The sequence below is a fragment of the Monodelphis domestica genome, chromosome X (assembly GCF_027887165.1).
Source record: "Monodelphis domestica isolate mMonDom1 chromosome X, mMonDom1.pri, whole genome shotgun sequence".
Taxonomy (NCBI): domain Eukaryota; kingdom Metazoa; phylum Chordata; class Mammalia; order Didelphimorphia; family Didelphidae; genus Monodelphis; species Monodelphis domestica.
The window spans coordinates 72,995,860-73,020,662 of record NC_077235.1 but is presented as its reverse complement, the minus strand read 5'-3'; the positions used below and the strand labels follow the sequence as shown (position 1 = coordinate 73,020,662).

The following is a 24,803-nucleotide window of genomic DNA, read 5'->3' as shown; positions in this document are numbered from 1 at the left end:
GACATGGCACACGTGCCCTGGTGTGCTGGAGGGGGTTACTCTGTTCCCTCTCTCTCCCCAGCACCTGAAGACAATGTTCACATGCCCCGCCCCTCTGCCCAGTAGCCGAATGCGAGCACTTCCTCCCTCTGTTGGAGAAATGGGGGGGGGGGGGGCTCACAGGTGGCTTGAAGGTGCAGTTTGGGCATGTGATCTCTAAAAGGTTCGCCAATGCTGGACTCTAGGACAAATGATCCCATTTTTATCCTGGGGTAATAAGGAAGCTAGTGGGCACAATGGCTTGAGCACCAGATCTGGAGTCAGGAAGACTCATCTTCCTGAGTTCAAATCTGGCATCATTTACTAGCCTGGCTAACCTGGAGGTTGGGGTCCAAGTGGAGGAAGGAGTTAGGGTGTCAGGAAGCTCATTAAGGCTCAGGATTGTCTTGAAATCAGTAACTGCACCCCTCACCACACCTGGTCTGGTCTCTCATGAGGACTGTCTCACTGCATTCATTTTATTCATTTGCTCCCTCCCTCCTGTGAAGATGCATTGCCTTGAATGCACTTGTCTCCTCCTGCCTTGCCTAGCCCAGGGCAGGGCTCACAGCAGGTGCTCACGAAAAAGGGTTGAGTAGCCCACTGCCTTCCCAGTGGGTACCTGCTTTTCCAATCTGCACCGCCAGCTTCGTGAGTTTTCCCTGAAGCACAGACTTTTCTTTTTTAGGGCCATTGGCTTTCTTCTTCTCTCGTTCCTCCATCTCCCCACCCTCTGCGCTCTTCAGTGGCTGCATCTCCATGGCAACCGCCCCATCTTGCTTCTTGGCTGTATGAAAGGAAATGGAAAAACACAAGAGGGTCAGGGCCATGGTCTGAGCTGGCTGCTGAAAGGGTTAAACAAATTCCTTGTCTTTTCAGGAAAAAAAGAAAAAGCCTGGATACATTCTACTTTATTGAAATCATTTCTCTTATCAGAGAGGCAGCAAGCTAGAATGCGAAAGAGATAGGAGATCTGGGTTTGCATCTTGATTTGAATATTACCCATGCAACCCTGGTCGGGTGAATCTCGGAGCTTATTGTTTCATTTAGAGAATAGAAAGATTCACCCTTGAATCATGGGGTGATTGATTGTCAGGCCAGGCCAGGGTTATTTCTTTAAAGCTTCAAGCGCTCAAGAAATGGGAGCTGTTATTCTTTATGGCATAAATAAACCAGCTTCTAGCAAAGAAGAGGAGAAGAACTGTCTTGTGGGCAGAGCCGGTCTCCTACCTCTTGCCAGAGAGGTGGCGGACCACAGGCCCGGAGTGAGGCATACATACACTGTGAGACACGACCAGCATGTCGGTTTTTCCTTTAACTGTCCTTTATGTATTTGCTTATTTTGACTCCAGTGGCAGGTTCTGTTGGAGATGGAGGGGATGGCGAGAAGCAGAGCGCCCTCCCTCATCACAAAACAGTACAGTTCATTGAAACGATCTGGCCCGTTGGCCAAGTTTGCCTCATTCTGACTGGAGTCCGCCGCCTCTCTGCCAAGACATGGATGGGAGGCGGCCTCTACCACAAGGCCGAGCTTCTGTGGGGCCTCTGTCCCGGCCCCTCCAAACGACTGTTTGGAGGAAACCTGGGCGGAGAAAGAGGTCCCCAAACCTGGAGATCTTGGAGATCTAGGACGCCTTCCCGGGAGCTACTCTCTAATAAACTAGACCGCAAGTAAGTTCGATGTGGGCCGGGTCACAGCACAACCTCCCTTTGCGCCTCTCTAAGACTTAGCCTTCCTCCAGCTTCTCCAATCACCCCCTCCCCAAAACCTTGGGCTCCCTGCCTCTGCTCTGGTCAAGCCAGTCTCCTCCCCGTCCCTAAACAAGGCAGCCTTCAAGCCAAGTGCCAGGCCATTGGTATCTGGGCCTCAGACGCCTCTTTGCTTCTCCCCTACCTGTCCTTGGTCTCCCCACCTCCCTGCTGGTGCTCCCTGCCTACACGCCCCCTTTGTTGCCAGCCCCCAACTCGAGGCTGAAGAAAAAGCGGAGTGACGCTGGGGCAGAGGTGACCTTGGGCTTTTGCCCTTTGAACAAAACCAAGTTCACTTAGGTAGAAATCTGGGGCTCCCCTCCATTGCCCGGGGCTTAAAGCTGTCCATTGGCACACAGTCTCCTCTGCAGCTCAGTGATCAGGAAGGGTCTCTGAGTGACTTTGTTCTCCCCAGCTGGTACAAGGGGACACAATGTTCTTGCTAGCAGTCAAGCTGATGGCCCAGTGTGCCATGCTTGTGAGTCCAATACCAGGGCTCCATCCTTCTCAACCTCTGTGCCAAGAAAGTACGAAGGGCAAGGCTGGCTCCTGGGCTTTATGGCTATGGGCTGATTGAGCTTTGATACACACAGGCTAGCCTGGGCCAACCAACAGCTCCCATGTATCATTGTGGGGTCCGGGATGTCTCGGCTGCCATAACTCAGCCCTTAAAGTGAGACTCCAGGGCCTTGCTGAAGCCTTCAGCTCCCAGATCACCGAGGAAGCAGGCCAAATGGACTCTGGCATTTCAGGTTCTCATCAGAATGTTGGCTCTAAAGTTAAGAGAACTTGGTACGACTTGGGCAAATCACTTAACCTCCCTGGGCCTCAGTTTCCTTCTCTGTAAAACAAAAGGGTGGAACTGGACGGCTTCCCAAGTCCCATTCAGTTCTAGGTCTTCAGGAACACTGCTTCATCCCCCTTGAGCCTCAGTTTCACCATTTGTGCAGTGAGGGGGTTGGCTCTATGGTTCTCTGTTCTGCCCATTTCTTTCCTCTTTGTCGTTTCCCCACCAACTCTCCCTCTCCAGGGCCCCCACTCTCGGTGCCTTCTCTTCTCTCCTTTCTATCAGCCCTCTGCCTTGCATCTAGTGGCTGGCGTCTTCCTGGCCTGTCTCCTACGGCTCACCCACCCCCACTCTTCTGCACGTGGGATCCTACCTCGGTTCCAGTTACAACCACAGATATTTGCAAAGTACCCACAGGCAAAAGCATGCTGACAGAGATACAGAACACATAGGTTGTGTGGAGGGAGCTAGGCAGCACAGATACCAAGAAGAAAACCAGATTTCAGAATCTCATTCATTCAGGAGCTGCCCTTTGGTAAACCGCTAGGCACTAGTTGTATGATGGTGGGCAAGTCACTCCATTTTCCTGGGCCTCTGCTTAGTCATCTGGAAAATGGAAGAACCATCCCTGTTCTGCCTCCTTCCCAAGGCTAACGTGAAGATCAGTTGAAGGCGTTCTGCAAATCAGAGAGCAATGCCCAGGAAGAGAAGGGAAGAGTTAGTAGGGCCCTGGATTAGGATTCAGGGAGGCCTGGGTTCAAATCCTGCCTCAAACACTTACTAGTTCTGGGACTCTGTGCATGGCCACTTCCCTCCTCAAGGCGTTCTGTTGTCTTATCTGTAAAATGAGCAGGTTTGACTCAGTGGTGTTCTAAGGTCCCCTCCAGCTCTAGAGTTAGGATCCTAACACTCTCCAAGCTAATCTGGTCCCTGTGGTACCACCTGTAGAGAAGGAGGATCTGGGCTCTCTGGATCTTGGGCCTTTGTCTAAACTCTTAAAAGGAGGGGGGAGGCTTTCATCTTTCAATTCCACGTTAAAGTCTGGGCAGGAATTACAGTCGATGATCGCTGATATTCCGCCGTCACTCTTACCTTCTGGCCTCTCGCCCCTACATCTCTCAGGGTCCTTTGAAAGATTTTTCAAAAATCCAATGAGAATCACGGTGTGGGGTGGGGCACAGCTAGGAGGCTCAGTGGATAGAAAGCCAGGTCCAGAGATGGAAGATCCGGGGTTCAAGTGTGACCCCAGACACTTCCTAGCTGGGTGACCCTGGGCAAACCCTTAACTTAACTACCTCGTCCTTACTGCTCTTCTGCCTAGAAACCAATACACACACAGTATTGATTCTAACATTTTAAAAAATTATGGGTTGGAGGATTTTGTCCTGATCAGATCCTGATCCCATTGGGGACCCTCAGCGTTAGAAAGAGTCAGAAACGGCCCCCAGAGCCCATCTGGTCATACAACCAGAGAATGGTAGGGCTGGAATGGGCCTTCAAGAGCAGCATGCCCATTCCCCTTACTTTTGAGACAGGAAAGCAGAGGTCCAGAGAAGGGATTTAGTGAAATCACATAGTAAGTAGCAGAGCTGGCATTCAAACCTCTTCTTCCGGTAATGTGTGTATGGAAACTCCTTTTGAGTAGAACTCAGTCTTTATATTCATCTCTGCATGCCCCTGCTTAGCACGCTGCTTTGTGTAGTAAAAGCTCATGGAGTCAGAGTGACTGAATTCCCTGCCTTGTTAAACAGAGCAAAGTGAACATATATTAACTTGGTCATGATGATTTCTCTTTGTTTTTTGGGAGCCAGACCTTTGATTTCACTAGTGTAGAGAATTCCCAGTACACACAATTGGGACATTTGTTAAAGAGGGAGGGCGTCCAAACAGGTTGATTTTTCAAGTCCTGACTAGTCTACAGTTATATGCACAAACGACAATTTGCTCAACCGCCATCATGTAGCTGGAAAATGAGGGGGTTGAGCGCGATAGTCTTTCCTCCAGTTGGAGCAAGGATCCCATCACTCTTACTTACTCTTTGTGCTATCCTTGGCCCTCATCTACCATTACCCCAATGAAGGAGGGCCCGGCTCTCCTGGACCTTGCGCTTTGTCCCTTTAAAAATGGTCACCTTTCTACGTTCACCTAATTTACTTATATTTATATATATATATATTTTTATATATACTATATATATATTTTATATATATACTATATATATAAAGTATATAAATATACTTTATATTTAAGTAGTATGCTCATTTTGAATTTATCTTGGTATAAGACAGTGTTGGTGAAGGCATGGCACACATGCCCAACCTGTAGGGGGAAAGCTGCTCCATCCCCCCTCTTTCTTCCCAGCACCCGAGGACATTTTTCACATGCCCCACCCCTCTGTCTATCCACCTAATGCAAACACTTCCTCCCTTCACTCTCTGGGGCAATGCAGGGGGAGGGGGTTCACAGGCAGCATGAAGTCAGGCTTCAAGTTAAGTTTGGGCATGTGAACCTTTGCCAACACCAGTATAGGGTTTGAGATATTTATCTAAACCTAACAGGAGAGGTTCTGTGACTTGCTCAGGGTCACTTAGCCTTGATGTACAGAGGCCAGCTTGGATCCCAGGTTTTCCTGACTCTAAGGTTGGCCTTCTGTCCCCTCTATTACTTTGTCTCTCATCAGTAAGAATACCAATGAGTGCATAAAACATCCCAAACCAATACCAGCTCTTTTGTTTCTGTTGTTGTTCGAGCATTTTTTCAGTAGTATCCAACTCTTCATGGTAGAGATACTGAGTGGTTTTCCATGTCCTTTTCAAACTCATTTGACAAATGAGGAAACTAAGGCAAACAGGGTGAAGTGACTTGTCCAGGGTCACACAGCTAGTAAGTGTCTGAGACTGGATTTAAAGCCAGGCTTTCTTGATTCCAGGCCCAGTGTTCTATCCAACCAAATATCTCTCCAAAACAAAAAAGGTATGCTGGGCAACTTTTTTAGTTTAATCCACATCGTCGCTGGCTTCTGGACAACTCACAAAACAATAAATCAAGGACTGCTTTGTAGTATTTGTGGGTTTCTGAGGTATAAATGCTCACAATGAAAATGTAATGGTCCACTCTCTTGATCCAGTGTAAGCACACCACTGATGCCACTGGGGTGGAGCTACAGAATAGAGATTGAACTTTGGGTCAGAGGACTCAAAATGTCAAGTCTCTGCTATTTATCCTAGCCAGGTGACCCAGGGCCAGTCATTTCCCATCTGAGTCTGTTTCTCTCCCCAAGACCAGCTAGAGCCACAAATGAGATGAGCTCACTTGGGTTCTCCTTCCTCTCTGGGGTGGCCCCAGCTTTAGGCTGGTCCTATGGAATATGCTTTTCCAAGCCTCCCCTTTATTTTCCAGTTGAGGACACTGAAGCCCCAAGAGGTTACGAAGGGACAGGCTCCCAGGCCTCCACATCATGCTTCCTAAGTCTTTGGGGAGAAAATACTCAAGTCTTCAGATGGTGACAAATAACAAAGCATCAACAGATTGGGTAAGTGGGGAGGGAGCTGGGCACTGCCAACACACCATATGCTGTTGACATCCATGCCAGTAGGGATGGTGCCGTGGCGCCTGATGCCACGTGAACCACATTTCCTCTGTGCTGAGGATGGAGGTACATGGCCAAACTGTCAAATCACAGGTGAAAGGTATTGAGTTGTCCTTAGAGTAGGGAGTCCCAGCGAGGGATTTCCTTTCCTGGTGTAGATGGGCACCTCCTCTGCAAAGAGTGCCTAGGGGACCCTGAGGGATGTAGCCAATGGCCTTGGATTGCATTGCACGGCTAGGCTGGTTGGCCTTGGGGCTCCCTCGCTCTGGCCCTGCCTTTCCGCCATTGTCATTGGGTAGTGAGACGTCATGGAAAGAGTGCTGAGGGTAGGGTGTTGTGGGCTCATATCTGAGCTTGGCCCCTGACCGCTGGGCAAATCTCTTCATCTTTCTGGGCCCGTCTGCCCTTATCTCTCGAGTGGGGAGTCTAGATGAGGTGATCTCTCGTCTCTCCCAGCTCTGATATTTTATACACACATGGATGGAGCTGGATGCCCATTTATGAGCGGATGCTGCTAAACGAGAGAGACCAAGAAAGTATGCCTAACTTTTACATGCATGTAGTATGTATCATACATGACCCCCCAAACTTTGAAGCTTAATCTGCCTCATTCATTCACATTTTCTCCAGCAGTTTCTTAAGTCGAGGCTTCTTATTGTGTTCGGTTGTGTCTGACTCTGTGGCGTCATGGATGCCAACAGCGTGCCAATACTGTCCATGGGATTTTTCCTGGCCAAGTCTAGACTAGAGATCAGCAAACTGCAGTCCACAGCATGCTGGGTTCCAAGTCAGGAAGACTTGAATTCCAATCTGGCCTCAGACACTTCCTAGCTGGGTGACCCTGGGCAAGTCACTTCACCCTGTTTGCCTCATTTTCCTCATCTGTCAAATGAGCTGGAGGAGGAGATGGCAAATACTCCAGTATCTTTGCCAAGAAAACTCCAAGTGGGGTCACCAAGAGTTGGGTGACTCAAACTACTGAATAACAGATAATGTTAATTCACGGCTTTCTAGGTGGATGAGAAGCCTTTGAGTTTGACACACAGCAACAAAAGAATCAATTACGCCCTGCCTGATTGGTAGTTTGGTGTTCCAGATGTAAATAGTCACACTGAAAATTTAACAACCTACTGTCCAGAGCTCTTTCAAGTTGAGCACCCCTTGCCATGTGTGTATCTCCATAGATCTGTATCTCTAGGATTCTATGATTGGCCAAACAGCTTCAGAACAATTTCCCTTAACAAAGGCACTTCCTGGCTGTGTGACCCTGGGCAAGTCACTTAACTTCAGTGGCCCAGCCCTTGCTGTTCTTCTATTTTAGAATTGATACTGATACAGAAAGTAGGGGTTTTATAGGGGGAAAAAACCAAAACCAAAAAGAAGGATAGAGAGGAAGTCTGCCACAGTGGGGATCTGGCCAGGAAGACCTGGGTTCAAATCTCACCTCTGGTAGCTACTTACCCTCTAGTGCCCCAGTAAATACAAGCCTGAACTGGCGGAAGGAGTTCCCTAGGCCAATGAAAGCACAGGTCTGGTCATGGGGAACTAAGGCAAAATGAAGAAGCAGGGTGTATAAGGAGTCAGGAAGGTGATGGAGAGAGAAGAACCTGGACCACGGATGCGAGAGACATCGGATTGAATCCCAGCTCTGCCATTTGGAAAGTTCTCCAAACCTCCATTTCCCCAAGTAGACAATGGGAGGGGTCGGACTGCCTGGTCTTGAAGGCCCCTGTTTGGCATCTTGGCCTAACGTCATTGTCCCTGACTTGTTCTGAGACTCACTTACCTCCTTTCTTAATGCTGCTGAGAGTAGATTTTGGAGAAGTCTCCAGAGCCCAGGAGTGGCCCATGAACGAAGCCCCAAGTTAGCCCACAACATGGCGCTTCTCTCTCTTTCCTCCTCCCTCCTCCCTTCTCCCTCCATTGTGGGGCTTGAAGCTAGGGGAGGGGAGCGGGGGGAGGGATGGGAGCTGGACCCACGGTTTTCCAGTTACCTTTATTCTGGTTATTCTCCACAGCCCCATCCTGCTGCTTGCCTACAACGGAAGAGGAAGGACAGACACAACACTTGAAAACAGACAAACACAGCTCATAGACGTGTGTGTACATACGTGCACATGAAACATGGTTGCTGAAGACAAATGGGGGCCCGTGGTGACTGATGCCAAGTGACTGTGGAGGATGAGGAGGACGAGGGCACAAAGAGGAATTCAGTGGATTTCTTGAGTGGAACCAGAGGGCCTGGGGGGAAAGGTTAGGCAGGGAACCTCGAGCCTCACTCCCTCCCCTCCCCTCTTGGGGCCCTGATCCCCAAGATCAGCGGAGTTCTCTCTTGGGCCCTGACCCAAGTTACCGACGGAGCCCTAATCTAGTCTTGGACTGAACTCTGACCCCTAAGCACAGGCTAAGTCCCAACACTCACCGACCAACTCCAAATGGGGACTGCTGGTCAGAAGTGGGGGCCAAATGAAACACGATAGCTTACTGACAAGGAGTGGCCTTCTCTTCCTGGAGTGTAGATGGCAACCAACTGGACTGAACCAACTTATCTCTCCCACATCTCAGCTTAATAATGATTCATTTGCTACCATCGGGCTATAAATTGGCAAAAGAAATCCAAGCAGGACCTCCCTGGTCTTAGCTTTGAAGTCCTGACTTTGGAATTGGCAGGGCTTCAGGAGATAGATGCAGAGTTAACAAGCTCTGGGTGGCCCTCTCTAGATTAGCAAACATATTACTTAAGGTGCCAGCCTGCGATTTCATCAGTGCATGGAGAACTCCCTCTGAATTTGCCAATGCCCATCTAAGTAATTCATATTTCTGCCTGAGGCACTGAAAGGTCAAATGACTGACCCAACCAATATGTGTCAGAGGCAGAATTTGAACCCAGGTCTTCTTGACTCCAATTGTAATTTATGAAAATCCAGAGCAGATAAATTAGTAGTACGGTTTTTTATGTTACTGAAGGGTTCCTGTAAAGCAACGAACGGTTCTTCACTTGGGATCCATAGACCTTCCCAAAGAATCTATAGATATGCCATAGGAAATCTGTGAACTTTTTTGGGAAAAAGAATTATTTCATTATTTTCTCTAGCCTCTGACTAAATTTTAGCATCTGCTCCAATTACGAATGTCACCAATAGACACTGGGGTCCTTTGTTTTCACCAGATTGCCAAGGGGGTCAGATACATACCAGAAAGTTATGACCTCCTGATTTAAAGAATGGGTGCCCCAAGGCATTGGAGTGTTTGTGTAGGACTCATTAACTTACTGACCCTGGGCAAGTCACTTCATCTCTCTGTGCCTTAGTTTCCTCAAATGAGGGAGTTGAATTCTATGACCTCCAAGGTCCCTGCCAGCTAAAAGTCTATGGTCCGGGAATCTCAGGTTTAAATATATACACTCCCCTTGAAAGCACTACTTCCAGTCCCAGAAAGCCAGGGCGCTAGGAGAAGTTGAAATCAATAGTGGGACTGAGTAGACAGGCAAGGGAGTCCCTGTGTAGAGACGAAGGGGAGAGCCTGGGACTCCCTGGATGGTCAGGAGTCAGATGGGGAAGGGAGGACAAGGAAGAGAAGGAACAAGAAGCTAAAATGTGCTTAGGACCAAAGCACTTCTATCTTTCCATTAAAATTGGCATGGGAGGCTGTATGAGGGGTTAAAAGGTAGGGGAACAGGATGGAATGAACTGAGCATGCAACTGACTCAGGTTCATACACATTGGCATTGGACATTACAGAAGGAACACTGAATTTGGAGCCAGGAAGATCTGTGTTCAAATTCTACCTCAAACACATTCCTATAGTGTGTGACCCTGGGCAAGTCCCTTCCTCTCCCTGGGTCTCTGTTTCTTCCTCTGTAAAGTGAGGGAGTCAGTCTACAATGCCTGATAGCTCTAAATATGTGATCCTGTGAGAACTACAGCTTGGGAGAGGGAGGAAGGTAAAGAAAGAGAGGAAGGAAACCAGTGGACATTAGGACAGGATGCCCAGTGAAGGAATTCCAAAGGGCCAAGATGGAGGCTCAGATGAGGCTGATGAGATTCTGGCCCTTCCTTCCTTTCTCTCCCATCTCAGAAAATCTGGCCGGATTTTTTATCTGTTCTATCTTAGAGGCTGCTCTGATTACGGGAACTTGGCCACTGAGAAGGTTCTGTGAATGACTCGTCCCCCATAAAGCTTAACTTGCTCACTGGCTCATTTGGAACCCAATCAGTTCATACAACGAGGCCGCACCAAGTTGGCTTTGGAGCCATGATAGCCAAGAGGAAGATGGCAGCAACGCCAGGTTCTCCCTTTTACAGGCAGGGTTTGATTCCTAGCTGCAAAACCTTTAATGGCAGCAAAAACCTGGAAGTAAACCAGGGGGCCAAACATTCTGCCTTGCCCTTAAGATCACAGAGCTAGAAGGGGCCTAGTCCAACCTCCTCATTTTATAGTCAATGAAACTGAGCCACAAAGAGGACAGGTGACTTGTCTAAGGTCACTCAGGCAGTGTCGTAGTCAGGGTTTCCCCCCAGGACTCCTGCCTCCTTCTACTGCTTCACAGGAAGTTAGTTTCCTTGAGGGGACTAGATCATAGATGAAGCCCTTTCAAGCTTGAATATTCTAGAAGGTCTGCATTCCCAAATCAGTCTTAGCCACTTATCAACACAAGCCTCCAAGGATCTGGGCTCAGCAGTTCCTTTGGGAGCTGCTAAGACTTGTGTATTGTTGAAAATGAGAAAATGGCGCCTTGGGAAGGCCATGGGCACCCCTCGGAGCCTCTCTGGTTGTCTGCGTAGCTCAAGTTTTCCTGCCTTTTAGAGCTCAGTGAGCACCCTCATACTGGAGACCATGGGGGAGGAGACTGCTCTCCGGAAGCGCTTTGGCTCCAGCCTCCACCTGCAAGTGGAACCAAGTAGCTAAGGAAACTTGGGCTCTCTACTAGATGGAGCAGCTTCAGTGCTTCCCCAACCATCTTCAAGAGGATAGATGGGGAATGAGGCTACGTCTGCATCATCTTGCCAGGCTGTATGAGTGGATTCCAGTTCTTGAATGGAAAAGGATGAGGAAGATTCTTCTCTGGACCGGTTTGGAGCCAGGAAGATGGTCCTCTTAACCTCCTAGGACCTCCCTAAGCAGCTAGCCTCAGTGGCTCCAAGACTTAGGCAGCACGGTGAAGGGGCTGGGTCCAGAGGCAGGAAGATCTGAGTTCAAATTCCATCTCATCTTGCTGGGAGACCCTGGACAAGTCCCTTTGCCTTTGTGTGCCTCAGTTTCCTCTGGGGATAATAACAGCAGCGACCTCCTCGGGCTGTGAGCCCACCTTTATAAAGTACACTGTAAACCTTCAAGAGTTCTAGAAATGCTCGCTAGTGGTAGGATTAGCTGTTTGTGGGCTTCGGGTCGGGGCTAAGCCTTATTCTTAACTTCTTGTAGACCTAGGAAGAGTCTACCTCCCCAGCCTCCTGCTCAGGGCTGAAAATACTCCAGGCTCCAAGGCCCTCCTTTGGGATTTGAGCTCTGTCTTCCAGCGGGTCCCTGACAGATGCAGACATAGGAGAGAAGGATAAGGCATAAATGCAATACTAAGAGCGGCTTAGTTTAAGAGGTGAGCTGGGCAAACAGAGAGAACGGAGACCCGAGGGGATGGATCCCAGGTAAAAGAATCCTGGGATAGGAGGAGAGAGAAGGGCGCTCTCTGAGCCTTTGCCTAGAGAGGGCAGGCCTGGAGGAAGATGGCCCCAGAAGAGAAGGCCTTGGTTTGAGAATCAAGACATCTCGGTTCTATTTTTGCCCTGCTGCTAACTAGCTATCTGACGTCAGGTAAGTCATTTCATATCTTTGGGCCTTGCACAGACACTACGGTGCCCAGAGCACCGAGCCTGGAGTGAGGAAGCCTTGAGTTCAAATCCAGCCTCAGACACTTACTACCAGCTGTATGACCCTGGGCAAGTCAGGTCACCCCTGTCTGTCTCAGTTTCCTCAATTGTGAAATGGGGGTAATAATAGCACCTACCCCTCAGGGTTGTGACCATCAAGTGAAGTGATAACTGTAAAGTGGTTAGCACAGGGGCTATAGACATGCTCTCTCTCTCTTCCCCCTCCTTTCCCCTTGATTTCACAACTACCCCCTTGATAGGAAATAGAGTGGTTAGATCCCTAGCAGCTTGGGTAATTCAGAAGTTGAAAGGTTCTATGCCAGTTCTATGCCAGATTCTGGCCCTGTATGACTTTGGGCAAGTTATCTTTCCCCTCAAGACCTCAGTTTCCTCCTCGGTAAAATGCGGAGGTTGGACCAGCCGACACCTGCAGCCCTTTTGAGCTCGAGAACTGATTGTATGATTCCTGGGCCAGGGTCAGATCAGCCTGGTCTCTTGGTGACTGCAGGCTAAGCCTTGCCTTTCTCTCGCTCTCAGCCCGTTCCTTGTAGGGGGATTCAGTATGGGGCTCTGACAACCTTCAAGGACCATATAAAGCATCAGTTATGACAATGACGGTGGCAACGATGGTGACGACAATGATGGCTTCTAGGCCTCTGGGCAGGTCCCTCTGTTCAAAGCTGAGGACTTGTCAGATTCTTGATAGATCTAGCTTCCTGACAAGTTCAGCTCAGAAGAAAGAAGTGAAGAGGGGAATGGTTACTCTGGGCCAATAAGAAGCAAATGGGAGGTGATGGAAAAATGATCAGCACTTTGGGATATAATGAACAAACCATCTGACAGACCAAGACAGAGAAAGATTGAAATGGCAGGCATAGACTGACTGGATTTCAAAGACATCAGAGAAAAGTGAAGTGACATCCCAGAGGCAGGATCAAAGGGAAATTGGCTCAAGAAGCATCAAGAAGTCAAGAAGAGTAAAGTTCTGATGATGCAAACATAATATAATAACAACCCTGTTGAAAAAGGAAAATGCACAGGGATCCAAATAGATGATGTGGCTGCATAGTGAGCTCTCTAATGGGTTCACCTATGAAAAGTACATGTACAAAAGATAGAAGAAGACATGCACAAAGCTCTAAAGATAGGGACAGTTCGAAAGGCTCGTGTTCACCTGGGTTTTTAGGGTCATGCTTAGGACAAAAATAACAAGGGTGAGGAGTCCCGCTGGCGGACAGGCATGCTGTTAATGGCTTAAAGGCAGACATTCCACTTGAATTGCCCACCAACTGGTAGCAACCAAAGTCAGCATGGCCAAAACTGAGTTCCTCATATTCCCCCTTGAAATGGCTCCTTCGGAAGAAGCTGTTGCTGTTTTTGTTAACAGAAGCTTCGGGATTATCTTGGAATCTTCCCTCCCTCTCCTCTGATAGTCAATCACCTACTAAGTGCTACGGATTCTCTCTCAGCCATATCCTTCCCATTTCTTTATATTCTCACTACCAGAACCCTACATGGGGCACTATTTCCTCCTCCCCCACTCCCAAAGCCAGATTGTTGCAGTCATTTTGCAGCAGGACTTCCTGCCATCATTCTCTCCCGTGCAAAGAAACCATACTTCACTCCACGGCCTGGATAACCCTGCGCAGGCACAAGATGTGATCCCATCACTGCTCTGCTCAAAAATCTTCAGGCACCACCTCCTGTCTACCAAGTGAAACCTAAACTCTGCCCCTGGCATCCCTGTCTATCTCACATTAGTTCTTGTTGATAAGGGCACTGAGGTATAGCTGCCCTTCTCTTTAGCCTCGTCGCCTCAAGGTTTTTCTTTGGAACTGCTGACTAAATGGAGGGGATTATGGGAAGGGAGACCATCTGATTCCCATCTTATCTGTGCAACTCGCGTGCTGAGGGAGAGACCAGGAAGAAATAGCTAAGCCTGGGGCAGGCGATGCTTTCTATTGCATTGTTTCATTTTTCTTATGTGTTAACAAAGGAGAAGCAGCCATGGCATAGTATACTAGGAAGACCCGAATTCAAGTTTAGCCTCTGGTACTCATTGGTTGTCAGTAAGCCCCGTTTCATCTCGCTTTGCTCTAGGCACCTTTCTAAGACTATAGGTCCTAGAGAAGATGCGGACTGGCATTGATGAAAGAAGCTTCTTCATCTGGGAATTCCCTATAATAGTGAAATAAAAGATCAAGCACTTATCCTATCTGTTAATAAACCGGCCTATTGTTAAATCTTTGTGAATCTGGGGGCAGCTAGGCAGCTCCGTGATGGGAGGTCCTGGGTTCCAATCTGACCTCGGACGCTTCCTAACTGGGTGACCCTGGACAAGTCACTTGACCCCCATTGCCTAGCCTTTACCACTCTTCTGTCTTGGAACCAATACACAGTATTGATTCTAAGATGGAAGGTTGTTTTTTTTTTTCAATTCAAAGATATTTTTATTTTTCCCAATTACAAGGAATATTAATTTTCAACATATATTTTCCAAAGTCACAAGGCCCTCCCTTTCCTCCCCCCACATGGCGATGGTAAGCCTTTTGATCTGGGCCATTCATGTGTTACCACGCAAAGCACACTTCCATGTTGGTCTCTGTCGTAAGAGTACACTCACAAAGTTATGGGTTTTTATAAGAATCTTTGTGAACCTTATTGTGCACAGGGGTTGAAAGGTTGTGAAGAGGGCACAGAACTTGGAGTCAGGAAGATCTGAGTTCAAATCTGGCTCCAGATACTTACTAGCTGTGGGCACCTGGGCAAGTCACTTAACCTCCGGATGCCTCAATTGTAGAATAGGAACAATCATAGCACCTCCCTTGTAGGGTTGTTGTGAAGATAAAATAAAATTACATTTGTAAAACTCTTAGCACAGTGCTTGGTACATAGTAGGCACTATATTAATGCTTATTCCTATTTTCCCTCCCGCTGCAGCAGACGATGGCAGATAAACTCGAATGACCTCAATGGGGGGCCTATTTGCTTGTTTCCATCACAAGCACTTCAAGGTGCCATGGTGTTTCTTGACACCTTTGAGCCTATGAACTCTGCTATCGTCACTTCCCTTAGAAGAACCTCTGAGCCATCCTTCCATTCATTTAGTGGCATCTTTGGGTCTCTTTGGGGCTCATTCAGAGCCCTGAAGGCCAGACAATGGTGGTCCTGTTCACAAGTGCATGTGAACAGCGCCAAAGGCAACATTAAGGGTGGTAGATGGTATAAGCCCACTTTTCTGCTAAGCTACCACCATCCCTGAGGGAACAGAAGGGGATCCCCAGGTCTAAGGGTTGCTTTGAATTTTGATCTGTTAAATAGATTATCATGGCCAAAAAAGTCATTACCCCAGGAGCCTCCTGGTCTTCAGCCAGACAGTCTGGATGGAGAGCCCTTCTCCATCAGGCTAAGGCCTGCCAAGAGCCTCTATCCAGGACCTTTGGGATGCAAGATCTGCCTCCACGTCATGGAGGAGCCATCCATCTTAGGCTAGCTCTCCTTCTGCCCAGCCTAGTGCTCTGGAAACAGTGGCTGTTCCTGATTGTCTCCAGAATCAATGAATGAATTAAGAACATGGGGCAAATGTGGTTAAAGAACTTCCTATTCTCAGGTGTGTAACTTGTCTGGGCCAGAAGATCCTAACTCATCTCAAATGGCACATTGTTTCCTTAACTTCCTTTTTATGCTTATGTTTGTTCAAAGTATTCCTGTTTTAGGATCTGAGCAGGCCTGAGAGAGATCTTGGAAGAACTGCTGTCCTGTTTGGTGTTTGTTTTTAATGGCGAATGAGTAGATTTTCGAGACTATGAAAAGCAAAATTCATGATCGGAGATTTATGAGTCCTCAGAAAAGGAAGCAGCGATAGCCCTGAGCCAGTCTAAGTTCCTCAAGAAGTGGGAATGCCAAACTAACTTCATCTTCCCTTCTGACACACACCGAACTGGCAGATGACATCAAAGTTTTTGGTGGGGCAGTGCAGGCTGAAGCAGAACGTTATTGGATGGATTTGGACCGGGTTGAACAGTTAGGCCCGAAGAGTGTAAGCTGATGGATGGAAATCTGTGTGGAGAGGGGTCTCCAGAAGAGTGCTTCAAAGATCCGTCGTTGGTCGTGCCATCGACATTTTAATCAGTGATCTGAATGTCTTATCTCTCAGATTTGCTGAGTCTAAACTCTGGAGCTACGAAAGAATCCAAGATTCAGATATTCAGCTCCATTCAGCAAACACGGAAGGCACTGAACTAAGTGCTAGGGAGAGCAGCACAAGACTAAAGCAGGCTTGTGGGTTGGAGCTATCCAAGCAAAATCTGGAAGGCCACCTGAGGATTCTCTGACTTTGAGATTAGCCTCGTACTTTGGCCGGAATATTTAGGCCCTCCTTGCCGTACTTCCCAACTTCCTGACCTTGAATCTACTCTTATTGGACACATACATAGTGCCTGCCAGGTTTCTCTTGTTATCTCTACTCTCCATCCCAACAACTTCTCCTATCCTATAAGCTATACTCCTCGGCAGAGATTCCAACTTAGCACTGGCATGGCAAGATGCAAGACTCCTTTGAAAGAGCCCCAGAGTGACTAAAAATATTGTGGGGCCTTTAGTGGAAGGAGGTACGCAACCAGTTACCAGTGTGCTCAGAGAAATAGAGCCCAGAACATACTCTGTCCTGAAATCTCAGAGAAAACCCTGAAGATCCAGCACTCAATCTCAAAGGCAAGTTCAATCCCAATGGATCCAATGAGATACCAAATAGGGCTGAATGCTACTCTCCACCCCCAAATTGCAGTGGGTTGGTGGACCCTAGCCTTGGCACAAAGTCCAATTCAGGAACTAAACCTGGAGAGATAAGTAAGTAAAAGAAAACATCAAAACTAGAGATAATACAATCAGAAGGAGCAAGTAAGTCCATGATGTTTGCAAGCAGAGACTCTAAGGGGAAAAAAGATTTTTCATGAGACGTACATGAATAGGTAGAAGAAATGATCACAACCCCCTGCCTGCCCCTTTGTAACCCCCTGCCCCGTAACTTTGTGAAACAGAAGACTGGAAGGTAGTTCAGAAGGAAGTACTGACAAACAGGACAGTTTAGAAATTAATGTGTAAGCATAGTCTTTTAAAAAATGAATCTTATGAAATGGAGAGTCATGGTTTCATACAGAATCCTATTTTTTGGATCCACTATGTTTATGGAAATGCCTTTGAGGGTGGCAGTGTTTAATGTTCAGAATTAAAACTTAAGAAAAAGATAAAATAAAGGGAAAACATTGTAATGAGAGGATGAGACTAGGTTCTTTTGAAGGTCCCTCTGATCGCTAGTATTCTGTGGTTCTGTAACCCAACACCGCAAAGGTGGCTGTGGGCTTTGTGGGGCTGGACTCTAGGACCAAGTTTGGGTTCAGCCACTGGGCACTAGGTCAGACCAGCTGAGATGGTGTTGGTGTGTTTCCTCAGCCCTCTATTGCTTCAGTGTGGCCAGTCTCAGATCTCAGAGATGGGATACAGGGTAGGAGAAATTGAAGGGCCTGGAACCAGGGGCCACCCAGAGATGTGGGTCAGGGTCTGGTGGACCCTGACAGCTTTGGGGCTGTCAGAGATTGGAGGATGACAGAAAGAAGGAGATGTTCTAGGATGCCAGGGTTTCTTTAGGTATCTTGAACATACTGTTGGCCAGGAAACAAGAATGGTGATGAGGTTGTCTCTGAGCTTATTGATGGAGGTTGGGGTGGGGGGGTGGGGGAGGATGCGTGAGTGACAGAGTGGGATGTGTGTTCGAGGGGGAGGAAGGAGGGAGGGAGGGAGGGAGGAGTGGGGCAATCTGTTCACTGTGGCAAGTGCTGGTTTAGACCTGGGATTTCAAACGGAATTCAGCATCCCCGCCACCACCATGCTCCCCACTCTGCAGGGTGCCAGTCCCTGAATCATTTATGGGCTGCAAATTTGACATCAGCTGTTCCTGAACAGCCTGGGGCTATCTGCCCTCCTGCCCCCTAGTCCCATGAAGGCTGCCAGTGGCTGGGCAACAAGGGCACCGAGGGACCCCCCTCCACCCCGCCTCCTGGAGACCGCTTTGGCACTAAGACCCCATCAGGCTTACGCATCTGTCTCTGGCCACTCCAAGTCTCCCTGCCTTTCTCCCTCTTCCCCTGCGAGCCAGGGATTCCTGGGCAAGGGGACATCCTAGATTTCCCTGCAGAGAATTCTACTTCTTTTACAGGAAGGATTCACTGGGGGCTGCTTGAGGCTCCAAGCCAGACGCCCGTGGGCCCTCCTTGCCTTCTGGAAAGGTTTTCTCCATTGTAGTGGAGCTGTTGTGAAAGAAGAGCTAGCAAGCCCAGCAGCTGAGGAATTCAGCCCATTTCTTTTCCCATAAAACCCAATCTCCCCTCCCGCCCGCTGCCCGAGTCCCCTCTCCAGCATCCAGATCCAATGGTCATCCAGCCTGAGCCTGAACATTTTACCCCAGCTCCAATACTCACTAGTTTTGTGACCAACTGCACCTCTCTGAGCCTCGATAGCCTCATCTGTAAAATGGGGATGAGAATGCTTGCACCACCAACTCCCAAGGCTGGTGCAAAGAAAGTACTCTGCAAATCTTAAAGCACCACAGGAATGTGAGTTGCTTTTCCATGTCAGAACAGTAAGGAGACCTGAGCAGCGGAGCTGTTAGGGCAGAAAGGCAGCAGCGGCCTCCCCTCTGCCCTGGAGCTGCCAAGGGGTGGAAGCTAAAGCGCCCAGCTGAACTGGGCTCGAGTTCATGGCTGGGATGCTACAGAGCTACTTCTGTTGGAAGGAGTCGGGAGCCGGGGTGGGGACGGGGGGGGGGGGCAGGGAGGGATGTTCCATGGGTGTCTCAAGGTTCCACTTTATTGTGTGCATCCCTGGGGAAGGCATCCTGGGAGCTGTCCCGTGTCATGGGAGGCTCATGGCTCCGTTCTGGTCACAGGACTCTGCCACTGGGGACCTCTAGAGTTCCCGGCCCCCTCCCGCTTTGACACCGGCCCAGACGGGTGTCCTCCCTAGATTCGAACCCCTTTAAAATCACTTCTTCTTCTTCTTCTTCTTCCTTGGGGGGGGTGGCTAGTTTAAGGCGATCAAATGTCTGTCTCAAGGGAGTCTAAGGAGATTGACGGTGTTAAAGCTACTTTGTGGTCTTTCCTTGGAAGAGCGAGGGACCCCAGGCTGAAGGGGTTCACCCTATCTATGTGTAAGGAGAAGGAGCCTCCAGTGACCCTGCTGGGCTCGAGTCTGGGGGGCTGGGAAAGGGCTGGCGGGTGATGGGGCACAGAAGCTTACTTTTCTTCTCTTTCTTTTCCTCCTCTTCTCCACTGGCTCCAAGCAAAGTAAAGATAATGCCGGTCTGAGAGTTCACTCCCACAGCAGTGACCACCATCCTTCCTGAGCCTTCCATGACATGGGTACCTGATTAAGTATGAAAGAAAGAGTCACGATGCCACACGGAGCCCTCAACCCGGTTGACCTCAGTTTCCTCTGTCTGTAAAGGGAGCTGGAGAAAAAAATGACAAACCACTGCCAAGAACCCCCCCAAAGGGTCACTAAGAGTAGGACGTCATCAAAAATGACTGAACACCACCACCACTAGAGTGGTGCAGTGGAGAGAACACTGGGCCTGGAGGCAGAACGACCTGAGTTCAAATCGGATCTCAGTTGCTTACTAGCTGTGCTACTGGGCAAGTCACTTAACCCCTTTTGGCCTCAGTTCCTCATCTATAAAATGGGAACACATTGTAGAAGGAAATGGCAAACCATCCATTATCTTTGCCAAAAACGTTGTCCACGGGGTCACGTAGAGTTGGGTATGACTGAACGATGACAACAACTACTGGAGTGGTAAACGGGCAGCATTCATGCTTCAAAACAAGGAAAGGCCACGAGGCTTTGAGCAATGAAGTTGCATGACACAAGATGGCCCCTGACCTTTGTCTGGGGGTCCTCACTGACTCCGGGCTGCCTTTTCGGGCTCTTGGACCTGGCTGTAGACTCCTTTTCTTCTGTCTACCCCAGCACTCACACTACCACACTAGAATTCTTTCAACCAATCAAGCTGTCCACTAACCTCAGGGGCCCCAGAGTGCTCAGCCAGGGTCTTGGCCAGGGGTCAGTAGCTAATATTCACTCGAGCTTCTCTACTAGCTCCTAACTGGAAAAGCCCCCATCGGTAGTGCCGTTAAACTAACCCGGTCAGTCACCCTCCCTTAAATGAAGCCATCGGCTGGAGGGGCTAGTGGCCCCACGTGTTTCACCTCAGAGAGTCCCTTAGTGCTTGCCTAGGGCCAGGACTTACTTACCAGAGAGCAGCATGGGGTCTTTGCTCACTGATTTGCGAACATGGTCTGATTCTCCAGTTAGGGAGCTCTCATCGATCTTGAGGTCGTTGCCCTGGATGAGCACTCCGTCAGCAGGCAGTAAGTCACCTGGAGGGAGGCACAGTGAGGAAAAAGGAATCAGGAAACAGCTGGAACATTCAGGACCCAAACAACCCTCCCTCCCCCTTCTCTTCCTTCCTCTCATCCCAGAAACCCAGACTCTCAGGAATGAGAGGAACCTCTGAAGGCATACAGTCCAACCAGTAACTGAGTGAGAATCCTTCCACAACAGCCTTCACCGGTGGCCTATCCAGATTCTGCCTGAAGTAATGGGGAACTCACTACCACCTCCATTTTTGTACAGAGAGTTTCTCTTTATGTGAAGCTGAAATCTTCTTCACCTCATTCTTTCTCTGGGAGCTGATGGGGGTCTAGAATTCAAATGTTTGTTCCTGCCTCCCCTTAACCCTGCCTCTGATCTACTGAGGAACTGGGGATTCCCATGTTTGTGTGATGGATAATGACTCCAAGGGCAAGAAGAACCCCAAAACGGCTTAAAGGGGGCACTGGAGTATCCCAGGCCAGGCCTAGGCAGAGCCCGAGCCAAGGTGCCTCCTAGTTATGGTTTGTGGGCTTCCTCATGTGCCCACAATGGCCAGCTACTATTGAGGTTGGGCCTTTAGGTTGAGGTGTGGTCTCTCGGAGGCCCCTAGTAGAGTCCACGTGGGTTCCCTGAAGGGGAAAGCAGGGGGTTCTCTGGACACGTGGGTGGGGTAGCTCTCTTCTTGTGCTCTCCCGGTAGGACTGGTGGTGCAATTGATTTGCCAGGCTGGATGCCCTGGAAGGCCAAGTAAAGTTGGCAGCAGCGAGGGGATGGGAAGCAGGTTGAGAGAGCTCCAGAGAATGGAGAACAGCCTAGCTCTCTCCCCTTCGCAGAGCCCTTGGGGAAGTGGGAAGAGCCCCCGGGCCTCCTCACCATATTTGATCTGGGCGATATCTCCCACCACGAGTTCAGCCACAGGGATCTGGACAACCTGCCCATTCCGGATGACTTGGAACTTCTGCTCTTGTTCAATCCGACTCTGCAGACCACGGAACTGCTTCTCCTTGCTCCAGTCATTGAAGGCCGTGACCAGTACCACACAGATGACAGACAGCAGGATAGCTGCTCCTTCAATCCAGCCGGCCTCTGCCTCTCCCTCATCCTCGGCCCCGGCGGAGACATTCCCACAGGCTGCCCCCAAGGGAGACGGAGAGGCTTAGACAGGCCTTGGCACACTCCCCTCCCTCCCCATTTCTGCCGTCAAGCAGACCCAGGGCAACATAATTTAGCCAACTGCCTCTGTGCGCTCAGCTCTGACCTGGCCTTGGAGTGAGTCTGGGGAGAGGGTTGGGAGACAGGAGAAGGAGAAAGAGCTGGTGCCTGCCCCTGGGTCAAGGCCAGTGGATCCTGCCAGGCCCTGGGCATGAAGGGCCCAGCCAACAGAACAGTCAGCGAGGCCCCCATGGGTGCTTGTGTATCTAATTAAGTTGGTTTAATTGGATTGTAGAGGCTGTGGGGAAGAAAGAGCACCCACAGGTGGGTGGGGAGACTAAAATAGAGAAAAATGCTGCCTTTGGAACTGGAGGACCGGGGTCCGAATTCTTATTTTGCCACTTCCTTGGGCAAGTCCCTTCCTTTTCTTGGGCCTCAGTTGACCCCTCTGTAAAATGAGGAGACAGGACTAGATGGCTCTTGCCAGCTAAAGAGCTGGGATAGTCTGTGTGGCCTTGGATAAGGCCCTTCCCCTCCCCAAGCTTCAGTTGCCTCCTCTGTAAAATGAGGGTCTTGTGGTGGGTTTCCTGCCATGCGCTGCTCGCCCACAAGTGCCACACATTTCTCCCTCCCTGCTATTCATGGGAGCCTGCGGCCTAGAAGGGCCTCTTGTGTTTTCTTACTCTACGATTTCACTAACATGCCTTTGCTGTGAACTAATTGTGTCCTCTGGATGACTAGAGAAAGATGAGCCCCGTTAGTGTTTATTGCTCGCACACATTGGTTCTGGGTGGATGGCCGCAGGGCCAGAGGGCAGCTGGACCCCGAGGTGGCAGATATGGGGCCCGCGGGCCAGAGGGCAGTGTCTCAGGTGCTACAAAAGTGGAAACACCTCTGGGAGGGATGAGGGGAAAGCGAACACTGACAGCCAAAGAAAACGAGAGCTGGGACCCAGGAGAGGGGAGGTGGGTCATCTTGGGGTTCTGAGTACTTGAGGAAGGAAAACAGCCCTAGGGAGGGGGCCGCTGAGTCAGCAGGAAGGCGCTGGAAGCCTGGAGGCACCCTTCGAGTCCTAGCTTCCTCCATCAAAGCTTCTCTGACTACCCTGGTCCTCAGGAATTTCTCCTGCCTTTGAACTCGAGCCCCTATTGTCTCCCCCACACTGTTCCCCATTCTGCTACATGCCATTCTCCGAGTGTTGCCAGTGGGTGAGGCCTGGCTCCCCCAGTGGGACTGGAAGCTTCCTGGGGGGAGGGTCTGAGCCTTTCCTTTCCCAAGATCTGCTGGCCTGAATTGTTGGTTCCTGCACGGGGATGGCCCTCCTCCCTCCTCTTGAGCCAGGCCAGGCCAGGCCCGCCCCATCCTCACCTTCATTCTGTTCTCCAGGTGGTGCATAGAAGGAGAGTCCCAGGGAAATGATGGCCGCAATCTCCAGGATGATGAGCGTGACGTCCTGGAGAGCTTCCCACACCAGCTGTAGGAAAGTCTTGGGCTTTTTGGGGGGGATGAAGTTCTGTCCATAGATCTGCTTCCTCTTCTCCAGGTCAGTGGCATTGTCCGATAGACCTGCACATGGGCAAGAAGGGCCGGGGAGAAACAGAGGCCCCGGGCACCAAGCAGTCAAACAAAGGCACCCAGCAAAAGAGTTTATTCGGACGAATTAGAATGACTTTCTCTCAAAATGAACCAACTGGCTATGGAGTCCCGTGGGACCCGAGTTCAGATTCTGTTCTATGAGCATGGGCAAGCTATAAGCTCTTGGAACCTCAGCTACCTCATCTGTAAAATGGACATAAAGATTGTTGCAATACAGCTAGGTAGCCATCAGTAAGAAGAATGAATCCTCCAAAGTGGACTCTATATTCACGTTTACACAACTCTGGAAGTCATAATTATGTCAAATATGGTCCCATTGGCCCCAGCCAGATGGAAATGTGCAGAGCGACTTCGAATAACGTGGCCACTACAGGGGATTCCCTGTTAGTACTAATCAGGACCTAGCTGTCCTCGCTTCTCAGTGCTGTTATGAGACTGTTACAATAAGACCAATTTCTGTCTTTCTTCCCCTCTCTCTCTCTCTCTCTCTCTCTCTCTCTCTCTCTCTCTCTCTCTCTCTCTCTCTCTCTCTCTGTCTCTGTCTCTCTCCTCTCTCTCTCCTCCCTCCCTCCCTCCCTCTCCCCTTCCCCTCTGCACCCCCCTTTACCTTCTATCTCTCTAAGACAGAAGGGCAAGAGCTAGGCAAGCAGGGTTAAGTGACTTGCCCAGGGCCACATAACTAGGAAGTGTCTGAGGTTGGATTTGAATCCAGGTCCTCCCAACAACTCTACATCTGGTGTTCTATGCACTGCACCACCTAGTCTCTAATCACTATCTCTCAAAACACTTTGTAAATCTTAAAGCGCTTTGTAAGTGTACGTCACTACCACAATGAGGACAGCTTTCTTGACCAAAAGATGTCTTAGTTCTGTATCTTCTGGACAAGCAAGGGGGTTATTAACGCCCTCTTACAGAAGAGGAGTCTGGGGTCTAGGGAGAAGAGCTGACTTGCTTGAAGACCGTGCCTCAGATGGATGAGAAAGGGAGGTGATGCCATGTGTGCCAACCTGAACAGAGAAGAGCCCTGCTCTGGAGGCTCTGGGGGGGGTTTCTAGCCAGAAGGGCCCTTTGAAATCATGGAGGGAATTTGATGCAACCTCAATGAACTGAATTTTAGAACCACTTTCTCTGGGTTTAAAAAGATGCTTCGGAAACATAAGAATATTCACTGTGCCACGGGGCCTCTGGAAAATATCGGTAGGGAATCTGGATTTGATTAGAAGGAACTCTTAGGTGAGGGAACTCCCTTTGCCAATCCAGAGCATCACTTTCTTTGCAACTTATAGATCCCTGAGAGACAGCCAGGATGTGTCTCTAATCTATTCTATCACACTGTCTGTGGGCAGCTAGGGGGCACAGGGGAGTGAGGGCTGGCTCTGCAGTCAGGAAGACCTGAGTTCAAATCGACCTCACACTTCCTAGCTGGGACCCCGGGCAAGTCACTTCCCCTCCTGCCTATCTCAAGGTCCTCATCTGTAAAAATGGGGCTCCTTACTTGTCAGAGCCATTGTGAGAATCAAATCCATAGAAAGGGCTGGAGAGATTTAGCTACTATTATTATTATTATTCTGTCCGTCTCTACACATGGAGGTGACCCTGGGCTCTGGGCAGGAACATACGC

General features: G+C 49.4%; 1 protein-coding gene across 1 annotated transcript in view; it reads right to left on the bottom strand.

Annotated features, from left to right (window-relative positions):
- Window positions 1-24,803, bottom strand: part of ATP2B3 (ATPase plasma membrane Ca2+ transporting 3) — a 118,415-nt gene that overhangs the window by 66,359 nt on the left and 27,253 nt on the right. Inside the window, exons 3-9 of the mRNA XM_056809416.1 lie at window positions 22,955-23,152; window positions 21,308-21,565; window positions 20,314-20,439; window positions 19,301-19,426; window positions 18,484-18,528; window positions 8,138-8,179; window positions 641-805 (exon numbers count right to left, since the gene is read on the bottom strand). Of these exons, the coding sequence (XP_056665394.1) occupies window positions 641-805; window positions 8,138-8,179; window positions 18,484-18,528; window positions 19,301-19,426; window positions 20,314-20,439; window positions 21,308-21,565; window positions 22,955-23,152 (960 nt within the window). The remainder of the gene's footprint in view (window positions 1-640; window positions 806-8,137; window positions 8,180-18,483; window positions 18,529-19,300; window positions 19,427-20,313; window positions 20,440-21,307; window positions 21,566-22,954; window positions 23,153-24,803) is intronic.